Raw genomic sequence first — 24615 nt, forward strand, 5'->3', positions numbered from 1 at the left:
GCCATTTCTGTTTGCTTTGTCACTCTTCTTGTCAGATTAGTGTGCTAACCCAGTGGACAACTGAAATTGCTTCAGAACTCATCTGAGCTGTGTGGAAAAATGGACAGGAGCATACTGTAGGGAAGAGAGTAGAGACCAGCAGCACTAGCAACTGTCTTAGGCTGTTGGAATTGCTGCATTGTTTGGGATATTAATCTGCTTGTCATCAGTTGGCCACAACTCATTTTGTGGCAAAGCTAAATGCAGGTTTCCTATTTCTGTTAGATTTGGTTGAAACTGGCTACTGGTCTTAGAATTTTAAGTCCAAAATAAGATGGGTGGTGATTATCTTTCTGTAGGCTTTGTTTCCTCATTACTTTACCATACTAAAAAACTTTGCTGAATTTAGTACTAGAAGACCAGTGTCACTATATGCAAACTGCCCTCTGGTATGCATACATTGTGTTGGCAGTGTGGCTCTTTTCCTTATTTCTTTGTTTGCTATCTTTTGTTACTAGATATGTTTCTTATGATGAGCTGTTGCTGACCTGTACAGCAGGAACTTAATTTTAAAAGGTTGAAAATACAAAGTTTGACTGAGCAGAACAGGAAGAATAACCCCTCCAAGTAAAAGAAGGAAAAATTAATTGTAGAAAGTATTATGTTTACAAACCTAGGTAGTTTGGGTACTCCTGCTGACTGCATTAACTTCTACTTTTCTGTGCTTTCACATACAGACGAAATTGCCCATCTGCTGAGCAGTGTCCACGTGATCTGAAGTAAACTGATTTCTGACATGAGTTGGTTATCTGAGGGGGACAGTGTTTGTATTACCTGTCTGACTGTAATGTAAACTCAGCTGCTGCCAGTTCTTCTTAGACTGCTTTTTGGCCTGTGGGGGACCAGTGAGCAGGAGCATATAGTTGTAAGCAGCCACAGACCTGCTGTGGTTACCTCAGGTGATAAATAAGGAGATAGATGGGAGTCTGATGCTATTGAGGATCTAGTTAGCTTGGAAGAAAGCTGAAAGTACTGAAGGAGAAGCAGAAAAAGGGTTGTGAGGAGTAGCAAGCCCTGTAGTTATTGTGGAAAGAGGATGTAAAGTGGTACTTTGAAGGTCTGTTAGAAAACTTGTTTTCCACTTAGTTTTAAAGGCAGAACTACTTTTTCAAAAGAATAATTCATTTTTATCCCATTTTTGAAAATAACTGCTTTGACTATGTTTCTAGAACTTTAAAAGCTGTAATTAAAAAGTTTAATACACTTCAAGGTATGTGAGATCTAATACCTTCAGTTCTAGTAATTAATTTTAAGCAATATGTAACATTTCCTTAAATTATTTTCTATTGGTTCTTTACAGGCTTTTCTTAAAATTCGCCTAACACATTTATTTTCTTTCTTTTAGGTGTTGGGAAATCATGTTTATTGTTACAGTTCACAGACAAGCGGTTTCAACCAGTCCACGATCTCACTATTGGTAGGTCTTTTTTGTGCTGCCCGCTGTTAGTAGTTAAGTGGTTGTGGTGCCTCAGCATGCATTTATGAGTTTGTTGTGCTGCAGAAATGCAGGATTTGTGCTGTGTTAAGGTAGCAGTGAATCTCTAGCTAATGAATATTTGTTTGCTAGTGAAGTCAAGTGGGGGTCTTCTATTGGGAGGGTACAATCTGAAATAATTTTAAAAGTTCATAGCTGTGGTATCTAAACTGTTTCTTCAGAAAAGCTTAAAACTGGGCACAGAAGAAGAATTGTCAAAGCTTGAAATACACTGATGGTGATGGAAGTAGCATTTTTTTCACTAGGGAACATAATATTACCCTAGTCACAAAACCTTGAAGACAAGTTAAACTAAAGCAAAGTTAACCTTAAAGATGAATAAACAAATTTATTTGGGAAGACTAACTTTTGAATAGAGGACTGAAATGTGAATGTACTTGCTCTTGGAAGGGATAGGGATTTTCCTTCTCAGCTCTTCAACTGGGTATGGACCATTTGTGTAATGTATGATTTGATACCAGGGGAATGAGTACATGTTGACACATTGCCTCTGATCTAATGGCAGTAAATGATACAAACTTTTATTTATCTTTCCACACAAAATAAGAGGAATAGTGTGGTACTAAATTCTTCTGAGGGCAAGTTCAGTCTGCAGATCAGTTTTGCTGTTAAGCATAACAGGTGCTAGTCTCAGAGGAGATGGCAGAACCTTTCGCCTTGTTGATGTTCTTTCAAGGAACCTATCATCTCTAATCATGAGCCTTGCACAAAATGTATCCTAGTCTCTATTTTTAGTTTGTGTGCTGGAATAGGTAGGCTTCCTATGTTTGGGAGTACTGAAATAGCTGCTTGATATACAAGCAGATTTTCTTCATGTAACAGAATGTATCAGGTGGTTTGATTATTGCTTCCCTTTCTCTTGACAGTCCTTCCACACCTTGTGTGTGCCTGTCTCATATAGTTCAAATTTGGCTAACATCAGTTTTCAGATATTTGAGGTCTTGGCGGCAGATAGGCTGGCTGAATAAAGAGCCTGAGTACTTCAGGGTGGCATGACTTTTTATCATCTTTTCTTCTTTAGGCCTGCCAAATATGTGACACCTTAGATATCACTCATGCATTTGGCAGGCCTGTCACCTCAGCAGACTGATAGGTTCTGGGAAATGGCTTCACCTCAGCAGGGTGGTTGTCGTGCCAGATCTTTGATTGGCATACAGCTAGCTGAAATCTGGGAACAAAATAGAAACTGAAGCTGGTAAGATGAGGAGGTGAACCTAGAAGCAACATGAGGAGGGATGTAGTATTGGAGCTTGGGAAGCTGCTTGGAAAAGAGGGAAGAAGAGAGTGGAAATGCCTCCTTAACTGCTAGGGCCTGTGTGTATTTTGGCCAGGTTCTCCCAATTACCCAAACAGATTTAGAAAGACAGATAAAGAAAGAACATGGGTTCATATGAATGCTCCTGTGGGGTGAGATGGGGTAGGTTGAATTTAACTAATAAATGCCCTAATGGTTGTATTAAAAGTACTGAAAATGTGTAGATCAAATAAACCATTGTAAACATTGTAGCTGTTTGCCCATTGCCCATAGGACATGCCCTTATTGTAAACCTGATCAGCTTCTATTCCTTCTTGGAGAACAAGCCTGCCATCAAACTGTGTTTTTTTTCAAATTCAGAATTTTTTCCTGGCATCTATTTTAATGGAATAGGATAAATACCCTTTTATTTTTTTTATGGGGTCGTGTTCAGAAACGAAGCATTTAAGATTATTTGGATTTAAATCAGCAGCTCTATAGCCACATTTTGAGACCAGGTAAAACCTTCAGTGTTTACATGTGTAGTAGTCCAAAGACCTTCCCTGCCTTTGCAATCAACCTCAGGAAGAGCAGTGTCATTTACCTGCTTCCTCCTTGCTGCCTCTCCACCTCCATTCTTTCAATTTCTTTACATAGAGTTGCTGCAAGTTATTCGGTTGCTATAGAGCACAGTGGTCTTTGGCCAACGGCTTTTATTTGGCTCCAATATCCTGTTGGGGAGCTCCGCCCCTTTCCCCCAAATCATTCCACAGAAAGCAACACTGCACCCTCAAATATTCTAAGCAAGCTTTTGAAGAGACATTTGGAGTATTTCAAATCAGGGCTGCATTATTGAAAGTCTTGAGTCCAAGTCTAGACAATGACCAATTTTAGTGAAACTTCAGCTAGCAGGTCTGTATTTTTTTTTTAATAATGGTTATAGGTTAATGGGAACTTTATAGCCTTTAAATATGTCCAGTATCTCTAGCCATTTGTTAGATTTTAACTACTGCAGTAACAGCCTCAATTTATACTTGATTTACTGTTAATCATCTCAAAATTGCTTTAAAAGATGGTATAAAAGGCTGAATTTTTCCACTGAAGAAATTTTGTTTATTTGAAACACACTTTTTTCCCTTGGTTATAAAATTTCATCTTTAATTAGCTAGAATTTTGGAAGAACTTTTTAAATAACAGGTGTGTTTTAATTAATACCGTAATAAAATTTGTCTTGTCAAAGATGACTTTTTGTATGCTCACTTAATAGATTATTTTATTGATAAAGAATTGTAGGTGTAATTTCTTCTAAACTGGCCCCAGCAATCTGTTACTGGTAGAGTGTTAAAATAACTGTGACTCTTCAGAAGTCTGTTTACATTCAAAGGGTTTTGTTTCTCCCTCTAATCGAGAGCTACTAAGTGGTTTGGAAAACTTTGTTGGAAATACCTCCCAGACACCTGGACAGTAACAGCTACCTTTCTTCTAGAAAACTTTCTAGCTCTTTCAAGCAGCTGGAAAATTGGCTAAAAGCAGATTGTGAAAGAGATTATTTCCTGCAGTGTTGACTGAACTTAAATTTATGTTCTTGCTTTCATAGTACTTGACATTCTTCTTTCTGATATGTGCTAATAATGTCATCTTTTGTAAAATCTGTTCAGGTGTAGAATTTGGGGCTCGAATGATAACTATTGATGGAAAACAGATAAAGCTTCAGATATGGGATACGGTAAGTAATGAATCATAAAAATCGTTTAAACATACTGTTCCACTAGCTTTTCCTTTATTCTGGCTAAGCTCTCTATCATCAGCATCCACAGACTATGTACTTTGTCTTGCAGTTTTTCGTTGGTTTCTATGAAGTTAAAAACTTGCTAATATTTCCTTTTTTTTGGTGTGATGTATTCTTCGGCATTTGCACTGTAACTTCCTCAACACTTGTCAGATTTATAATACTGATTTATAATTCATGCTGCTTCACTGTTTGGTGAAAGTCTTTTATATTACCAAGAACTTACACTTCTCTAAACAATCTCTTTGTGCATTCATGCAAGATTTGGTAAATACAACATCCTGTTGTGAAATTGTGTTGTGTCTGCTACCTCTAATCAAGAGTTCTCTAGAGGAAATGTTTGCGTTTCCAAGGTAGGAGAAAACACATGGCTCACTTTTCATAGAAGAAGATTTAAGAGCACAAGTTCAAGACAGTAAATACCTCAGTCAAGAAGGGACTAATAAATGCTTAAAGTTTCAAAATACCTTCCAAAATTCAGACTTTGACTTTTGAGGGGGTTCAGGTTAAGAACATATATTGGCTGTTCTTGTGTTGTCAGTCACTTTACTATAAAGCAGTCACTGTCTACACTTCTGAAGCAGGTTTAAGATGTTCATACTGCTATCTGTATCTTTTAAATGTGTTTGGCTGTTCCCTAAGAAAGAGTTGCCTGTTTCCTTTTCTAAAAGCATTTTAGGATACCTTTAGAAACTGACAGGTACGTGATCCCTAGCCTCATGTATGTGCCCTTTTTGCTGCAGCAAATCAGTGAAGGGGCATACATTCATGTATGCGTGCCTACATATGTGCATGTGTATATAAAAATGTAAATAAATGTAATATTTTAGTGAACTTCGTAGGTAAGACCTTAGTTACTTTACAAGTTCTTTACTTGAAGTGGCATCTAACACCTGTGCCTTCTTGGAAGCTCTAAGAAAAAGATACAGAACAATATGGTCAGCTTTTTTTAGGCTTTTTCTGCCCCGGGAATTTTTACTATTATAACTGTGGATTGCAGTCTAGCAAGGTAGCTGAGCATTTTTAAGGTCAATATGCAAGCAAATCTCTGCATAAAAAGTAGCTTCATGATTAAATCCTTAGTATATAGTGTGACTGAGACTACATACCTACACCTACCTACAAAATTAGGGCAGATTGTCTGCAGATGAAAGTACTAATTTTACTACTGTCTTTCACTGGCATTTGAACTGATTTTGTTAATCGCCTTAGATATGAATGAACTTCAGCTATGTTTCAGTAGACTGTGCTTTTCCTGATGCCTCTGACTCAGTGGCTCTTTGCAGTCTGGTTGTTGTCTTGAATGCATGCAAATTGTCCAGTAGCCAAAATGGCAACCCAAGTACTTTTGACTATAACTTATAAACTCTGTTTGAGCAGGGATTTTTTTCTGGCTAGCTTCTTAAGTATATCATACATAAATTGAAGATATTAATTGGAAGTTTTCATACACTGAGTAGATTGTATACTGGTGTTGTACTTAATAGTTTATAAATTGTATGCAGTGAATGACAGTATATTGGTCATAGTTAAAAGTTTAACTGTATGCAATCTGATTTTTAAAACACGGGATATTTCTATTCTAATCCAGTCTTGGTTTGTTAGTATATCTGAATTGCACTGTATCATTTGTGATCTTGGGTGCAAAGGTTGAAGGAATACTAAAAATAAGAAACATGATGAGGTAATTCTCAAGAGATATTTTACTTATGAGTGTTAAGGTACACCAGTGTCCATAATGACCGAGGTTACTGTGTTCTATCTGTGTTAAGCATATTCTCATTTTCTATTAGCCAAAACTGGTAGCTGTTACTGGTGCTATCTCTGTATTTATTAAGCTGTAACAACTTCTGTTTGGTGAGAGAAGGTTCATTTTACGCCTGTTGCTAAGGAAACACATGAACTATTTATGTTTTTGGTTGGTGCTTACTGAGTCACAGCACTAGCCCTTCTTTGATTTGGTGCTAGCCTTACACACCTGCTTTTAATCCATCACTGAACAGGATGCATCCTGAGCAGAGGCATAAGAAGTGGAGAGCTCGATAAAATTTGTTTGGATTATTTAACAATGAACTTGCTTGCTTAAGAGAATCAAACACTAAAATTCAGGTTTTTCTGGCTTGATATTTCTATGCAACAGTGCTCATTTTATGTTGTCTTCAGCAGATCACTGCAGCTCCAGGGAAAGGTGTGTCATAGTAATGGGAACATACGGAAGCTGCAGCATACCTCACTGCAGGAGTATGTTGCACCTTACGGAGACCTAACATTGTTGCATGTCTGTGAGATCCATTTGTGTGTCCTTCTTTTATGATAACTCAAGAATGTTTTACTTTTTCATTAGCATCTTAGTTTGGATTAGGAGTGTATTACAGAGGTTAGCTCTATTTACTGCAGTCTGTTTTCCATGTGGGAGTACATGAACTGAATTCCTTTTGGATGAGGCCAGACTGGAATATATGCTTAACTAATGCATGTATGTCTATTAGAATTTGTAGTCCAGTATTTGGTCCTGTGAGCTGGTAGTCTAGTAACACTAGTCTTATACAAAAACACACCTAGCCCCAGGCCTCTCCCCTGCCAAAAACCCCACAAATGAAAACCTACATTCCATGAAAGATACTCAGTGTGGCCTTTGCATTTAGTGTTGTCTTGCAGTCTCAGCTCTCCTACTGTTCATGTCTGCACAAGCAAATAGTGTCCTGTTGTTCTTTCCCAGCTGCAGGCTGTTCTGGATCTCCCCACTGCTGGGCTCTGCAAGCTTGCTGCTGTGTGTGCTGTGGCACGCCCAGGTGTTTAGCTCTGTGAGTCTTTGGGTTTCACTATTCCTTTTTGGTGTTTTTAGGTCTGTAAAGAGGAGGTATTGGATGAAATTGTTGTTTGTCTTTAGTACCTAGATTATTTCTCTTCTTTTATCTTTAATCATAGTAATGGCTTCCAATAGTTGGATGGACTGAGAAATACTTTTGTCCAAACTGCTTAGTTGGTAATTGTCTATTATGATAAGTTAAGCAACTCTTTTGTGGAAGTGTGGTATTTGAGCTAGTGTCAGCTGCACACAACTTTTAGGGAAGTAGAAGTGGTTTACAGCAACTAGTAAGGATTAAAATGACTGTTCTGGAAGCTGTTAAGCTTTTGGAGTTTAAATAAGCTGTGTAGATGAGATTGGTTGTCTTGTGGCAGCAGCATAGCACTAAGAAATACTAAAATTGCTTCTCAGAAAAAGTTCATTGTTGTAGAGAGATAACTGGGCTTGTTACCAGGCTGAGTCAGTGGCCTTGGTTTTGTTGTTGAGGGGGATGTTCTGTATTGCATTGACTGTTACTAAAAAGTCATTGTTGATGAGCAAAAATAAGCAGTAATTGGAAGAGGATATTTTCTCAGACTCTGCAGTAGGAGAGATCTGTGATGACGCTAAGCAATGCTAACGTTCTCTAAATTGGTATGATACGAACATTTCCTGTGTACTTAAATGCAATATTTTTAGTATCTTTCAGCCTTATTTCATGGAAATCCATGGTTTAAAAACATTAATTCATAATTACGTTTACTTACAACACCTTAGCCCTGCTTAGGCAGACTAAATATGTGAAATAATTGGTTTTTCTAAACTAATTTAAAGTAACTTCTTGATTTCCATGCAAGTGTACTTTCTAATTGAATTGATAGTGTTAGGAGTTGACAGCTTGTATAAAAAAAAGCATGTTTGTGGAAGATTGAAGGCATGATTGTTAAAGGCGTATTTCACTTTCAGATATTCGGAATATACTAATTCTTCGTGTGAATTAAGATCTTTTTCTTGTGTTTTCAATTGGTTTAGATCTATTAGAACTGAATAAAGTGCTCTTCATTCATTTAATGTATATTTATCCTAGTGACTCTGACAATTGCTAGGATGTAGGGTTCACCCCCAAGAGCTTGTCACTAACTGTTTACTTCATGATGTTTTCTACTTGCTTTGCTAGTCAGAACACACTCATGTTTGTGGGCAGTTGGTGTATTCTTTTACTACATTTTTACTGATTTGACTCTTTTTAACCATGGTACCTACATGCATATTAATGCATCTCATAGCCCTCTGTTGTTAGACTGCTGTGAAGCAACATCAAGAATTTCCAGAGGATCTACTTTAGTTTCTGAAATTCGTTTAATCGTCAGTCACAGACTGTTTGCTGCCATGTGGGAAGATTAACTTATTTCTGGATCCATGGGTTGAGGGGTGAGGCAGGGGGATTTGTCTATTTAAGTTATTCCTGTTGCTGTTTGTGTAGTATGACCATCATCTGAACTTCAATGCCAGTAGCTTAAGTTATTGTTCACACCCATGATGTCACTTTAGGAAGCTACAGCAACTTGATACACCTTCTAGCTTAGTGTTCACAAACCTTTGTCTGTCATGCTTAAATGTATTTGGTTATTGAAATACTATAATATTGGCATGTTATTTTCTGAATTGTTTTTTAATTTCTTGGCATCTTATCCATGCTTTCTACAATAATTACAAGATTTCTACAAGAGCAAACTCTTGCTTAGGATAAGGCCTTAAATGGGAGGAGTATGAACTACTTTTTTGCACAGTAGAACTCTTATTTTAGTGAGGGTTGCTACTTAAAACCTAAGGGTTTCAAGTACAGTTTATTTCAAATTATAAGTAGAAGTGTACTTCTGATAATGGAAGGCTAAAGCTTTGGTTCTGTGATGTGTTGGGAATTGCTTTGGATATCTAAATGGCATTTATTCAACACCACCAGAAGAAAAGGCAGATGTACAAATGATCTGTATTTACACATATGTACAGTTTTGTCGTTGGGGATCTTTAGTGCTCTTGAAATTTCAGTTCTTACTGCATGCTGACTAAATTCTAAAGCAACATGTAACTTGGCTAAATCCTTCACATAAATTATGAGACTTTCTTATATTGTGATAGATTCTTCATAAGCATTTTTAGTTATTAGTTCTGGGTTTTTTTGGGAATCTTTGCTGGAAACAGAAGGGGTTGTTTTTTATTTTTACACTGCTTCTGTGCCTATTTGTACTACATGCTAGTAAACCATCTTAAAATTCTTTTTTTTTTTTCTGAATTGGAGACATGATTGCAAGAAAGATTAATGCATTTGTATAAACAAGTTGACATGTGACTAAGTGGCTGTTAATGTATTTATAACTTTCAAAACTATATTTAAAGGTATGTATTGCTCCTCTTTCTTTCTGGAACATTTTATTCCAGGGATCAACTTTGTGGAGTAGTTCCCAGCTGGCAGCTGTTGTAGGTGGTGTGACACGAGTTGGTTTTAAGATGTCTTTTTAGTTTTCTTTGCAACTTAGGAAAATGTAAACAAGTAAATAATAATTCCCGGTGTGATTGAAATGTTCTGTCACCAGTTTTGAACATACCACATATGTATGCCTGTTCTCAGAGTGAGGGAGTCCAGAGCTACTACCTAGGTGTGTTGTAGTTCTCATATTGGATGTAGATGTATACTGTAATGTTCCCTCTGAATAAAAACTATTTGTCAGCTTGGATGCTGAAGGCCTGCTGGGATGTTCTCAGGTAACTTGGTCCTTGAAGAAACTTTTCAAATTCTTCAGCATTGAGAATAGAGAGCTCAGCAAAATCAATGGACTGTTTTCTAGGGAGAGATATGTTGTTGTGGATGCTGCTTTTTAAACTACTTTCTTTTCCTGAGTTATGGTTCTTTTAATTTTTTCCCCTTATTTTATAGATTTAAAAATACACAGTTAAGGAACTTGCAAGTAACTCTTTTTGAAAACAAAGGCTTGCCTTCATATTTTGCCACTGATGCAACTCCACCAGCATACTTGGATATGACACCATGATTTCCTGAGGGAATAGTAACACTTAGAGGCTTTTCTTAAATATGCCAGAGATACTGTGTCCGTGACAACACAGTTGCATAGCTTAAATGTTCCTGAAACTCTAGGGCAGGTCCTAAATCTCCATGTATCTTAGTGACCTGAGGTGATCGATAATGCTTTGTGTTCTGCTTACATTGTTATTTTCAAATTGTATTTTGGTCTCTATACTGAAGTGTGTTTTGAGAAGCACATGGGATATGTCTGTGCAGTTGAAGCAAGGATAAAGATTTTTGTACTTGCTTGAAGACCTAAGACTTCTAGAACTATGTCTATATAAGTCTCTCCTATCAGAAAGTGTTTGTTTCTGTGAACCATTATGGTATGAATTGTAAAAGCTTACAGTACAGAAAACAGCCAAAAAAGAATGTTACTTAGCACTTAAAACATTGCTTGTTTATCAGAGGCCTGCATTTTTTCATGATTAGTGAGCTACTCATGTCAGACCTAGCACCTGCTTCCCTGAAGAGAGAGGAGGCATGTTCAGGCCTGCTCAGTGTGCAGTAATAGGTTCCTGCAGGCAGCCATGTCTGAGCTGGAGTTTCTGTGTGTGAAGTAGCTGTCATGGTCTGGCTGTTACCAGAAACATCCTCCATCTTCCCATTTCCACTGCAGCAAAGCTCTGACAGTGCATATAATCAGGGATTGTCTTGGAGCAAAAGCTTGTATCACCTGTACTGGATGTAATGTGGCCTTGGGAAACACCCAAGGCCATATTTTTAACATTTGTTTCCTGAGTATTGCCCCTACTATTTCTGACACCACAGACTGCTGCCTCCCCCACCATCTGGATGTGGAACTGGGCAGTCTGCTTTGAATGGCCCTACTTGAGCCAGGGAGGTTGGAATAGATGACCTCCAGAGATCCCTTTCCCACCTCAACCATTCTGTGAAAAAAAGCTTTTTAATATGGAAGAGAGATTAAAAAAAAAGTAAGTGCTGGATTTTGCAGGAGCATGAAAGAGATGGTAATAACAAAATTAAGATAAAGGGCCTTTCTCTGGTATTGAAGCTGATTTTAATTTATACTGAGCTTTTATACTGCTGCTTCTGTCTGTTGCTCCTTGTAACAAGTAGCTAAACTTCGGTAGATCCTGCTTTTTGTAAGACTGATAAAGTGTAATTATAGCACACTTGTGGTTTTTTAAGTCAGTTTAAGAAAGCCTACACTTTCTTTCAGTTTTGACTTCTTTGAAATAGTTTGTCCCCCTTGGAAAAAAGGGGAGGGGACAGAGAAAATTCTCAGATGAAGAAGTAAAGTAATAATGATGCTTAAAAAAAAGCTGTGGAGTATATTCTACATGCCTAACCCTGCTATATTGACCTTCTAGATCTTGTTCAGAATGATTCTGTTAAAGTAGCCAGTAAATTATATATATAAGGTGGTTTTATTATATAATATGTTTCTATATTATATATAAAATAAACTTTAATATAATGGAGCTTCTTTACAGAAACTCAGTTTTCTTTTGCTTAGAATGAAAGGGAATTTATTTTGTCTTGTCCATCGGTATATGTAAGCATAAATTAATTATTGCTATATGGAAAATAATTCTTCAATTAATTGATTAATTCAAAATAATACTTCACCAAAGAAGATACCATTTTCTACCCTTTCCTTAAGGAAGCAATGGTGTTTAAATTTCACCATTGTCAAGTGAGGCAGAATTAAAAATATTACAGTACTTTTAGGATTTATATACTGAACTTTTCTAAGTAAGTGATTCTTTTAAGAGTTCACAACTCTTACATTTTTGTAAGATCTGCTAGAACCTGACATGTTGCTTGACCATGATTAACTTACTTAGGGAGATGAACAATTTCACGTGTCAGGGTGGAATTTATGAAGGTGAAACAGGCAATCTTAATGTGTTAGGTGAAGCCCAGGTCATGTATGAATTTAGGCAATCTATGGAACACCCTGGTAACAATAAGTTGTCTATTTAGCAGGGAAATGTTTCATTTATCTCCCACCCACTTGAGCTAGTCACCACATCAAGAAAAAGTTGTAGAGCTTACTTGAATGTCTATGTAGGAAACCAAGTATTGCACTGAAAAACTGTAGGTTTTTTTACTATTTCTTGGTGTATTCTACTGGTTGTATTCTATTACCAAAGTTTACATAAAGATGTACTTGGACTCTTGGCCAAGAGCATATGTGAGTGTATTCTAATGGTATTGAAACTATTAAGTATGTTGTACTTTTATAACTGTTTCCACTGGAATGGCTAAGATAAAGTGTTTTCTTAAACAGAAGTTACTGTCTATTCTGGAAGATAAGGATGCTTTCTGAAGACTGAACATGTCTAAACTTGTTGTGCTTGTTCTTGTTCACTGTTCTTGTTCAGTGACAGTATCTAGATCAAGTTCTCCTTGAATTCAAGATGATCTAGTATTAAGAAAAGTACAATAACTGAGAAGAAAAAGTTCTCCATAGACTTATTTTGTAGGCATGGCTGAAAGGTAGCTTGTATTTGATAAATATTTCACTGTTATGTTTCATGGTTTTAAATCAGGGCAATTTCCTATACTTCTACAGATTTACTGCATATATAGGGGTTTTTTTTTCAGCATTAGTATTTCTTAAACATGTTCTATGTTATCTTTGAATTATGCTAAAGCATCTGTTATTGCTAAATATTAGAAGCAAATATTTCTTCTAGCAAGTGTCAAGTGCTAGATAGGTCTTCTGAAAAACATGAGCATGAGGAGCTCAAGATCTGCAACCATGAATATTTATTTTTCAGGACTGTATTCTTTTGAGCATATACTTCTAAGTGCTGAGATTTTTACAGAATACTCTTCTGTGAGAACTATCTAATTTATGTAGACTTTGAAGTTTTTCACAGTGTATATGAAGATGACTCTTGCATCCTGTAGCTGTTTTGACAAGCATTATTTATCAAGTACAGAGGAAATTGATTAACTGTGGAGCAGAATTGTGTAAAATTGAATTCACAACCATTTTCTGTTTTTTCTTAATAAAATGATTACTGAAAGAATTCCATCTGAAGACTGTTGAAAGCTGGCTGCAGTTTATGATATAACGGATAAAATCTGCATCCTTGGCCTTCCAACAACCTTTACACCAGCAGATGGTGGGCGTAAAGATGTCATTCATCATTTATTTACAATGGACTTTATTTATTCTAGTGTCAACAGCTGCCCCAGGGAGCAGGTTATTGAATTCAAATGTGAAGCTCTGGGTTATTTGCTTCCTTTCAAATTTGTCTTCAGAGCTTAGTTGCTAGGAGTCCATTCTGTGCTCTAATAATGATTCATGTATTGTGAAGCCATTCAGTAAATTGGGTTGTCAGGGATTTCCAAAAAAGGTTTAGAGGTCTTGTTCTGATTTTTTTTTTTCTTTTTTTTTTTTCTGTTTTAACAGCACTGTGCTGTAGTTGGTGTCTTCTCCTTATGTGCCTTCTCTTCCTGTTTTTGGAGACTTTGTCCCCAGTTGTCCTCTTTCTGATTTCGCATCCATACTCTTCCTTATCCCCATCTCTCAAAAGTAGAATTCTATGATCCTGTGATTCTAAGTTCATGGTTTTCAGGACCAAAAAAAAAGTATTAGATATGAAGTAATGAAACTTTGTGTTCTACAGGCAGGGCAGGAGTCCTTCCGTTCCATCACAAGATCATACTACAGAGGGGCTGCAGGGGCTTTACTAGTGTACGACATTACAAGGTGAGAACACCAACTGGATTACAATGATGTCTTTGTAGAATTGTGCTATGGTGTATAGCAGTGCTAAGTGTCTCATTTAGTTTGGCTTTTTGTGTAGATATTGGTAATCTAACATTGTATCAACCTTCTTTAAGTGCTCTTAATCAAGATATAGCATATGTAACCTACATACTTCCAGTTTTCTCTGTATGGTAGTTGAGAAAGTATGCCCAAATTCTCAGGAAGAATGAAATAAAATATTTTTATAAACTATTGACCTCTGGATTTCTCTTTACTGAGAAAGACCTGAAAATATTTTATTAATTCCTTTCTAATGTTTTTATTATCATGAGAGATAATTTTTCTTTAATTATAGCAGAATACTTTTACTGATGTGCTATTCTGCAAAGGAGTGAAATAGTAAAACATAGAAGTTTGGTTACATAAAAAATACCAGGAAACTTCTACCATTGCTGTGTTTATGAGGTTTGGAAAATACAGGTCTTAATCTGGTAGTTTTTTAGTAGGTGTTCAGAAGTTACTGAAGTTTCCCTGCTGTATTAAAGTATCTACATACAGTTTATCTGTAAAACTCTGGGTATTCTGGCTGGTTTATGAAAATGTTCAGGCTCCAAAATCTTATTGTGTGCCTCCTTCTGTAGGTCTTGGCTCTTGTTGTTGTATTGAGCAATGCCTTGTACTTTACTACAAGATTTCCTTTTGTTCCCTTTTTATTTCTAAATATCAGGAAGTAACATATTCTTTCTATTGGATTTCCAGTTAAATTAATCTTTGATTAATAAATAAAATACGGTATCTTAAAACCACTCTACAAGCATGGGATTTAATACTTAGTATACACCTTCTGTAAAAACTGTAATGTCACATTCATGCACCTCACTTTAAAATACTTTATTGCTGAATTTATTATTCAGCTTCTAAACTCACAGAAGATTATCAACCACTTTCTGCTTTCAGTAAAACAAATACTACTATGTGAGTATGCGTTTATTTGTACTGTTGTTTGGATTGGTTGAATCTGATGGGTAAAATTCTGTTCCTTTAAAATTCTGTTCAGCAGTTTTTGTATGTATATAAAATTACAGATTCTTACAGCTCTAAGAATCCTCTTTACAATTTGTAGCAAACATGTTTTCAATTACCTTTTAGTCAGAGTTCATTAACACTCCTTGTTTGCTAAATTTTTGTTCACCTGTTCTCCCTCTCACAAAGGGATTACTAGCTTTTATCCCCGGAGCATGTGCACTAATAAGTGAGTTGGTTACTCAAGTAAAGAAGCTGACTAACAGGGGAAGGATTTCTTAAAATACTGCTTTTAATGTTCGTTCTCTTCCCTACTTAGGAGGGACACTTTCAACCACTTGACAACTTGGTTAGAAGATGCTCGTCAGCATTCCAATTCCAACATGGTTATAATGCTTATTGGAAACAAAAGGTAAAAATTGATCAGCTGCTACTTTGTAAGAGGGAAAGATTTAACTTCTCCGTATTTCAGCTTTTGGGTTTTCTTATTTGTAGGCAATATGTGAACTTTAACTTCCCTTCTGTCATTTTGCATAGTTCTGTGATGAACCTAAAGCCTTTCCTATTCTAATTAGACTAATACAAATGTGCAGCACATGGATCAACTATGTTACATTCTGAATATCTGTTTTGGAAGTAATTTTACTTCCAAAGGATTGATTGTGAATGCATGTAGCAACGGATTTATGAGTTATTTTCTCATTATGCTTTTTTGTTTCTGGAATCACCAATTAGAAACACCTAGATCTCCCCCTTATTAGAAGAATGATTCCTAAATGGAGGTGTTCTAAAGTGCTTTAGTTTTTGGTTAAGAATCACATCAAAGAAAGTGTCATTTAAAAAAAAAACCCGATAGTACAGGACTCACATCAAAAACTTCTTTCAAATGTAAGAAGTGCATACCTCAGTGATTGAGACATTTCTGATTTGCAAGCCTCTTCCATATTCTGTACCTTTTAGCTGGGGTTGGTGTCAGAGAATGCTTTTTCACCATTTCCTGGTAAAGTCACTGGGTGATGAAAATACAACTAAAAGTTTTGGAAGTGTTACCCAATTTGTAATCAATTTACCAGTTACTTGGTCGTCTTATCAGCTAAACTGTGTAAAATTACAAAATTATTCCCTGATGATGCTGAGACTTCGTAGTAGAAGTCTTAATATATTCACTGACATGTTTTTATTATCTTTAATTCTTCTGGTTCTTGATCTGGTGAATTGTAGCATCATGTCTAGATTTTTTTTTTATTTGTTGGATGCAGAATTTTTTCAAAATATCGAAAGCATCACCTCAGAATTTAATAATCCATTAATTATGGGCCTTTGTGTAATTGACTTGAACTTACGTCCATGCCTCAGCAATTCTTGAAGGTAAAGATGCCAGTTGAAATTACAATGTGTATGTGTGCCCCTGAAAATTTCACAAACAGCCAGATCGTTTCTTAGATGCTACTGGGAAACAGCTCTGTGATAGTGAGTCTGGGTTTGCTATTTGGGCCTGTTGAACTTTTATTTTCTTCTTCTTCCCCCGCTTCTCTCTTCTATTTTCCCCCACTGCCCCACCACCCTCTACGTCCTCCTGAAAACCATGGTACATATTAAGTAATGGTGAGGTTTGTGAACTTCTTTTTACGTTACCTGGTAAATGACTGACAACTTTCTTTTTAACTGAGGAACGTGACAAGCATAATCTTGACAAATTAATATAAAAAATGTAATCTTGTCTTATTAAATGAAGCTTTGGTAAACCCGTGAATGGCCCTGACCAACTGTTTCTATACTTGTGTGAGTAAAAAGATGGCACTGAGAGAAACAGTAGAGTGTACTGTTTGCTTGAGATAAGTTTGCGTACTTAATTGACATCTGTAACTTTCTGATTATTCTTAGCTGTTAAACTACATTTTCATGTCTTGCGTTCTGCTGATGCAGACTTATTTGCTACTTGCAGCTAGTTCAGTAATTCCCAGTTACAAGTAGGTTGTATTCAAACAATAAATACACTTAAAATGTGCACTTTATATTGTTACAGATTAAGGTGCTGCACGAACTAAAAGTATTAAGAGTTTAACTTAAAAGTTTTAAGCTTTTTAAAGGATATTATTTTCAAGGAGGACAACAAGAAAACTCCTTCAATTTTACTGTATTTTCCTGAAAGAGTTCTTATGGTAGGGCATACTACTAGAGATGGGTGGAAGGAAGAATGTATGCTAGCATAACAGTTTTGAAGAAATAAATACTGCTCTTATGACTCCCCAAAGTGCACTTGACATAAGTTTGTAATACTGATTTATTGCTGGATTTGAAGAGTATTGAGAATTTAATTTGAAATATAATGGCTGTTTGTTGAAAACATTGCAAATACTAGTGTTAAAACATTACAAATACTGTACTTAATCTTCTTTCCAGAACAAAGCATAGCTATATTGATCTAGTAAGACCAAATGCTTCGAATTATTGGAATGGAGAGAGGAAGACAACTGTGGTTAGTAGAAGCAGCTAAAGATCTTTAAGAATATGTTTAGGTATCAGTATTGAGTTTTGACTGGGCTGTCATTGCAGTTTTTGATACAACTGCATTATTTCAAGTAAAAAGTTATTTGTTTATGTTCTGTCATGGAGATAACACTGAAGTGAGTCAAGGTTTTAAATAAGGTATTTTTGAAAATAGCATGGTAGTAGCAAATAAAGACATTGCTCAGGTTGAAAAAGACAATGTCAGCTAATACTGGGAATGCTTAAATATAAAGAACGTCAACTTCAAAATTCTTTTAAGAAGATATTTCTTGTATCCTTACCTTCAAATTTTTTTTAATATTTAAGTAATGTGCTGAACGGTATTGGTTCTGTAACTCATCTGAGCTAGCATTTAGTTAAAAATCACGAAAATCTGCTTTGCTGCAAAATAGATGATGCCACAGTGAGTATTACCTATTTTTAATATATGTATAATTACTAAGTTGGGAAACACTGAAGTCTAGTATGATACTCTTTTATTTGTATACTGACAGCAAATTAAATACATCTATTTGCATGCTTTTTAGTTAAAAATATGTATCTAAGATATTTATACATGTACAACTTAGATGAAAATTCATTGAAATATATATCTTACACTTATACATCAGTAATAAATTTATCACTATTATTGCTCAAGATGTAATATACTTGCAAAGAAGGACAAACTCTGAATTCTTTGTTCCTAAAGGAGTTTTAAAAAGTAAGAGTAAAATACTTATCTACGTAGAGAAATGGATTTGTCTCTAGTTGTCCAGTCCAAGAGGGTTTTTTTTCTGCTTCTTTGGGTAATGTTTAACTTTGAATTAAATTGCTTCCAAAGCAGGGAGCAAGAACTTGTGTAACACTCACTTCAATTTCTTTAGCTGCTGGAGGGCCAGGAATTTCAAAACCTAAATTCTGACTTACTCGGAGATGCTAATGTAGTTCAAAGCTAATATAGTTCAAAAGAATTTATTTTTTGCTTTTAAGTTTTTTATTAGAACAGAAATTGACTGTGTGAAGTTTTGCTACTGAATAGAAAAAATGAACTTTATTTTTAGAATTGTTTACTATTAAGAAATCACTTACAAAGCTCCTTTATCAGCTCAGCTTTATAGTATTGAATTGGTAGGTAATACTATACTAGAAGAGTATATGTACTGAAAAGACAATGTCTGAGGTTAGTATTCAAGGAATACCTAAATACACACTCATCCTGTAGAAAGCTGTTTCATGAAGTCTTTGGTAAGATTTATGTCAGCTAGGATATATAGCTCAAGCGAGTGTGATGCCTGTAACTATTCCATATACTGTAAGTGCAGGGCTTACAGTAATTCTGCTTTATTTAAGAGCTTGACTAGTTATATACCCAAGTTCTGATGGGAGCTCTTGGCTTCTCAGGCTTATAAGCATGGCTGTGAAGGATAATCTTTATATGGACATGTTAGACCATGTAACTTAACTTTTTTTTTCTTCCATCTTAGTGATTTAGAATCTAGACGAGAAGTCAAGAAAGAGGAGGGTGAAGCATTTGCACGAGAGCATGGACTTATCTTTATGGAGACATCTGCCAAAACTGCTTCCAATGTAGAGGAGGTAACTTTGCTCAGCACTGGCATTTTATTTAAACACTTGCTTTAAATTACACATTTGTATAGATACTATTCCTCTAGATTCTGGGTTCCTTAACTTGAATTAACTACTCTTTATATTATGAGAAAGACAATGTCCGTGTTGTAATTGATTGCACAGCACTACTTATATTGTTGAGGCTTCCTAATTATTGTACTTGTGGGGTTTTGTGAAGCACTTGATCAGAGAAATGGCTAACTTCTGTCTGTCATGAAATCTAAGAAATAAGGCTAGAATAGATTTGCTAGTCCAGAGCAAGCCAAGCTATTGGTATTCTTGGTAGATGTCATCCTAACCTGTTCTGAAGGCTCCTAGTATATCACAAGCTCTTCAGAACAATCTCTTGCAGTGCTTTGGTGTTTGTACTGTCAACATCTTTCCTCTCTACTACCTAGTAGGACTCTTCTTCAATTTGCACACAGCTTCAATTTTCTGTCCTCTACGGAGCTGCTGAAGAGGTTATTGTAGTCTGCTATTTATTTAATTAGTTTTTCAGTTTTTGCTACTTTTAAAGAACTTAAGTCTTTTCAAGTTTGGCTTATAGTTCATATTTCTGGACACATGTGAGTTCTTGCATCTCTCACCTTGATTTACTGCATTCCTGTCTTGAAGGGTGGTCATGGTCAGCTGACCTCAGCTGCAGCTGGATGCCCACCAAGTTGCTCACTCAGTGCCTCTGTCTAGCAGGATGGGGGAAAGAACCAGAAGAGCCAAAGCAGAATAAAACTCAGGGGCTGAGACAGAGTTTTAAAAATGAAGGAAACAGATGGTTGAAGAGTGACAGAAAGGCAATCACTTACAACTTCCTACACACAAATCGAATCTCAGCCAGTCTCTGAGCAACAGCAACTTTGACTGCCCTTTGGTTTTTATTTCTAAGCATTAACTCATGTAATATGAAATACCCCTCAGGCCAATTCTGGTCAGCTGTCCTGGCTGGTTTGTGCTCCCCATGATTTTGCCTACCCTGTGCCTAATCACTGTTAGGAGAGGGCAGAGTAAGAAACAGTGACACTCAGCAGTAGCTAAAACATCCGTGTGTTACCAACACTGAATTTTAGTCACAAATCCAAAACACAGCCACATGCAGACTGCTGTAAAGAAAACTAACTGCATTCTAGTCAGACAAGTACAGTGGTGGATAAAGAGCTCCAGCTGAGATGCTAGTGCTATGTAAAGCAGAAAGATTGCTTCACATGTCTTTCAAGCCCATACTCAGTTCATCCACACTGACGTTTTTTAGAATAACATGATGTAGTTCATCTTCTTTTAATCTGCCCCTATTCTTTCCCAAAACTGTCCTAAATTCAAAATGGTATGTGACCAATGAGGTATTCTTTTATTGGTAAAGCCTTGTAGTTACAAAATATTTAAGTTTTTTTAAAAGTTACAGTAAGCTACAGATGACTTTCACAGGATTCATTACTATCTGATTCTCACATAGTTTTTGATGCAAAGAGAGGTGATTATGTCCTAGTGAATGAATTGTCCAGTATCTAATGCATCTCTGATTATCAGGAGGCAAATGAGCATTAAGTTCTTTATCAAAAAGTTCAAATAGAATCCTTTCCTTTCAATTATACAGGTGAGTGATGTGTGTGTATACTAACTTTCTAGTTCTGGTGGAAAAGCTTCAGGATATAATCCCTTTCAGTGACAATCAAGTGAATTCCTTAAATGGTGTTCTCGGTAAACACTAAAAAACGTGGCACGATGTAGAATAGTTAACAGCTACAGAAGCAAAATCCTAATCTCTAGCATTTTCTTTATATGAACAAATCAGCTTCTGTTGGTAAAGTTTATTTAAGCTGTTTCCCTTGTTTAATCCTGATTTCCACCACTGTGGAATACCTTAGTAAATCTGTAGCAGGAGCAGTACATGGACCTTTTTGGTGCTTGGATCTTAAAACAGTTTAAAATTGTTCATTATGTTCTTCAGGATTATGCCTCATTACCTACATCTTAAATAGAAATGGATGATAAGGAGTGGAAAATATCCTCTTGGCTGTTTATTTTGTGTAAGGCTGTTGGAGAAATTTCCACCCTGTTTGCGTAATTGGTAATAGACGGTAGGGAGTGGGAAATAGATGCAGGCTCTTCCTTCATAGTTACTTTGGAGACTTATAAGAATTCTCTGTAACCACAGAGTTAAGTCATCATATTTGATGTGGAGTGGGATTGTGTAAAAAGAGTTTTTGCATCACTGAGAGGATAAAATGATTACTGGGGGGAGGCTAGCCACAGGCTTATAATTTGACTGCAGTGCAAGGACAGTTAATGCTAGTCTCTTCAGCAATATCATACTTATTTAAACAGGAGGTTGTTAATTTCCTTTTAGCCTCTGTCTAAAGCTGTAAAGGTAACCAACTATCAAAATATTACTGACTTCTTGTGCCTTTTTTTTTTTTTTTTCCTTCTCAGTGATTTCTAAGCTGGTTGGAGTTAGTGTAGTGTACACTCTAACATGCATGGCTGTGGTCTTTCTCGTGATGGAATCTTGTTAACTTTTAGAATCTTGGCTATCATATTTGCTTTACTTTGTTGAATTGTGGATGGGTGATGTGTACTCTGAGGTACTGTTTGCAGACTTCAGTATTGCTTATTTACTTCTAAGAAAACACTGATGTCCATTGGGAGGCTTTTCACTCATACATGTTAGTCTGGGGTCTGAACCCCAGGAGGGTTTGCACTTGTTTTAATCACAACATCTGTTGATTTCTGACCTCTCGTTAAACCAGCACATAATACATAAGAATGTTTTTTAGTCTCGTTTGCAAGAGGCATTAGCAATTTTATCACATTAGCTTTTTCACTGGTAGTTCAACAGTAGTATATGACCATTAATTGTGGTCTTACCTGCATCCTGCAGTTCAGAGTTTGCTAAGAGCCTTCTGCTTGGGCAGGGGCAGAGTAGAGTCACCTGCATGGTCTCAGGGTGACCATGTAGTCTCCTATAGCACACACTGCTTAACTTCTTGTGCCTGGCATATCAATGGTTTGAATCCATTTATGTGCACTGGTTCTCAAGAATTAAGGATACCTAGCTGTATTTGGGAAGCTACAGTAGCTTTGTGCATAATCTTTTCATTTCAGAGTACTACTTTTAATAATGATGAATGTTGTGACCAATCTTAAGCCAGAAAGTTCTCTGGATGCTGGTCAAAGCAGTTCTAGACAACATCAGCGTTCAGAAGCTGATCTCACCTGAGTCGTGCCCTTGTATCACTGACTCCTGGTGTGGGAGTTGGTTTTAGTAAGTTGTTTCCCATATGGAGCGGTGCCTATGCCAAACTTAAGAGCATTATTTGTGTTATTCCAAGTTGTCTGCACATAAATAGAATGCAATAGTAAATTCATTATTTAGGATTAAATCTGAGTAGACTAATGGTTTTAACTGACCAATGGAGCACTTCTGCTACATGGAGCTCAAGTTCCTGTAGCTTCACCAGTGGGATAGATAAGAGAACAGAGATCGCCTTTTGTAATGTTCTGAAGGGTGAAAATGAAAATCTCTTGGCAAGATTAGATTCTTAGAGGCATCTTAAGTTGAACTGATTTTTAAAGTGTGCTTTATTTCCCTTCCACATTCTCTCTGAACACTACTAAGAGCTGGGAAACAAATAGTTGTTTGACATGGTAATATAGAAAGCAGGGATTTAGTTAATAAAACTTGAAAGTCATAGGATGTTAATAATTTTCATAGCAAGGTAAAGTGACACAAGAGGTAATCTGACTAGTACTTGCAAAAGAGTAGGATTTCTACATCATGAGTCCTTAAAAAAAAAAAAAAAAAAAAGCCCACCCAAAAGTTAGGTTTATCTTAACTTGTATCAAAACCAGTATTCCTTCAAGCTTCTAGAAATCAAAGCGCTGACCTTTCAGCAGTGTGAAGCTGACATTTTAGCCAGTTTCTCCTGTGAGAAAATGGGGTTTGAAGCTCATGTCACTTCAGCTGTGGAAGGGAGAAGGGCTAGGATACCTGGCTGTAGTGAAGATACACAGCTTTTAGCTCCTTGTGGCAAATCCTTGGATTGTGCCCCAGCTTCACAGTAAGGAATAGTGGCTCTGCCATGGTGCTTGGGGCTTCTGGGCATCTGTGATGAGAATAAAAGGTTTCAGTTAACTGAGTGTTTCAGGCTTTATAGAAGAACATGAAATGTATGATACTGCCTGCCTGACCTGTAGATTCCTGGAGAGATGGATTCTTAGTTCTAGGGAATTTATCTTTTTTTTTTTCCTCAAGTATTCTGTCCTGTGTAACTGTTCAACAACAGCTGCAGGACTTTTAAAGTCAGTTTGAGCTCTAGTAATATGAATCAGCCCAATAAGTTTGTCAGAAAGATTGTGCCTCAATGGGGACATAAATTGTGCTATCAAGTTCTGGTTTGTCTTTGCACCTATACTTCAAATATAAGGTTACAAATGTGTTGGGGTGCTTTTGGGGTGTGGATCCATGATATAGCACCTTACTACTGCTTATAATTAATCGTTCTGCATCCCTTCTAGCATGCTAGGCCTCTTCCTGAAAGATCATTTAGCTGCAAAAGGTATTGCCTTACTGTGTGTGCATAAAAGAGCTGCTCAGAGCTTTGGAATCTCACTTTATTAAGTGGCCATCCAGTACCACTTACACACTGGGAAGGTGCATGCTTTAGGCGTAAATCCATTTGTTGTCCATATTGTTACTGTTTCCAAATGCATTCTTAAATAGTAGAGTAATCTAACTATTTTATCATATCGTACTGCTAAAAGATAAGATAGGAAATTGGAGAGGAGGAGGAAATTCTAGGTGTTGGCTGGGTCATGCTTTAGAATTTGTGTTATATTTAACCTTTAACATTCCTCATTTAATTGTAAGAAAGAATCCAGAAATACTGATTGCCCAATTTTTATTTCCAAGCATTAAATTTAATTTTAACATTGCCACCAGAGGGCAGCATGTTCCACGAGCTGGCCGTGCCGAACGTGATCTCATACTTGATTTTAGGCAAAGATGAACTTGTAAAGTGTTGAGTTTTGAAAAGTATCGGTGATTCATTTACGGGATTTTCCTGTTATGCTCAGCTTGTAGTGAAGTCCTCAGATTCTTGTCCTGTTGTTAGCTTTCTGAGAAAGACAAGCGACATTATTGACATCTGCAAGTGAAAACTACATGTAGCTGCTCTACTGATCATGTTCTGATGCCCTTAGCTTATTATTACTCCTGCATACAGCTTCCATGAGACAGAGGTATCAGGAACTTACTCCCTTACCTGTTTCTTGCATTGTTTTTACCAGTTGCAGAATTAATTCTTCCTGGATTTGTCTCAAGGGTAGTAAACCTGCATTACTTATTTGTGTGATGATACG

The 24615-nt window shown here is 36.5% G+C and overlaps 1 protein-coding gene across 1 annotated transcript in view; it reads left to right on the forward strand.

Annotated features, from left to right (window-relative positions):
- RAB2A (RAB2A, member RAS oncogene family) overlaps positions 1-24615 on the forward strand; it is a 43287-nt gene that overhangs the window by 11184 nt on the left and 7488 nt on the right. Inside the window, exons 3-7 of the mRNA XM_032126232.1 lie at positions 1385-1456; positions 4427-4494; positions 14036-14118; positions 15461-15553; positions 19119-19230. Coding sequence (XP_031982123.1) covers positions 1385-1456; positions 4427-4494; positions 14036-14118; positions 15461-15553; positions 19119-19230 — 428 coding nt within the window. The remainder of the gene's footprint in view (positions 1-1384; positions 1457-4426; positions 4495-14035; positions 14119-15460; positions 15554-19118; positions 19231-24615) is intronic.

The sequence above is a fragment of the Corvus moneduloides genome, chromosome 1 (genome assembly GCF_009650955.1).
Source record: "Corvus moneduloides isolate bCorMon1 chromosome 1, bCorMon1.pri, whole genome shotgun sequence".
Classification (NCBI taxonomy): Eukaryota; Metazoa; Chordata; class Aves; order Passeriformes; family Corvidae; genus Corvus; species Corvus moneduloides.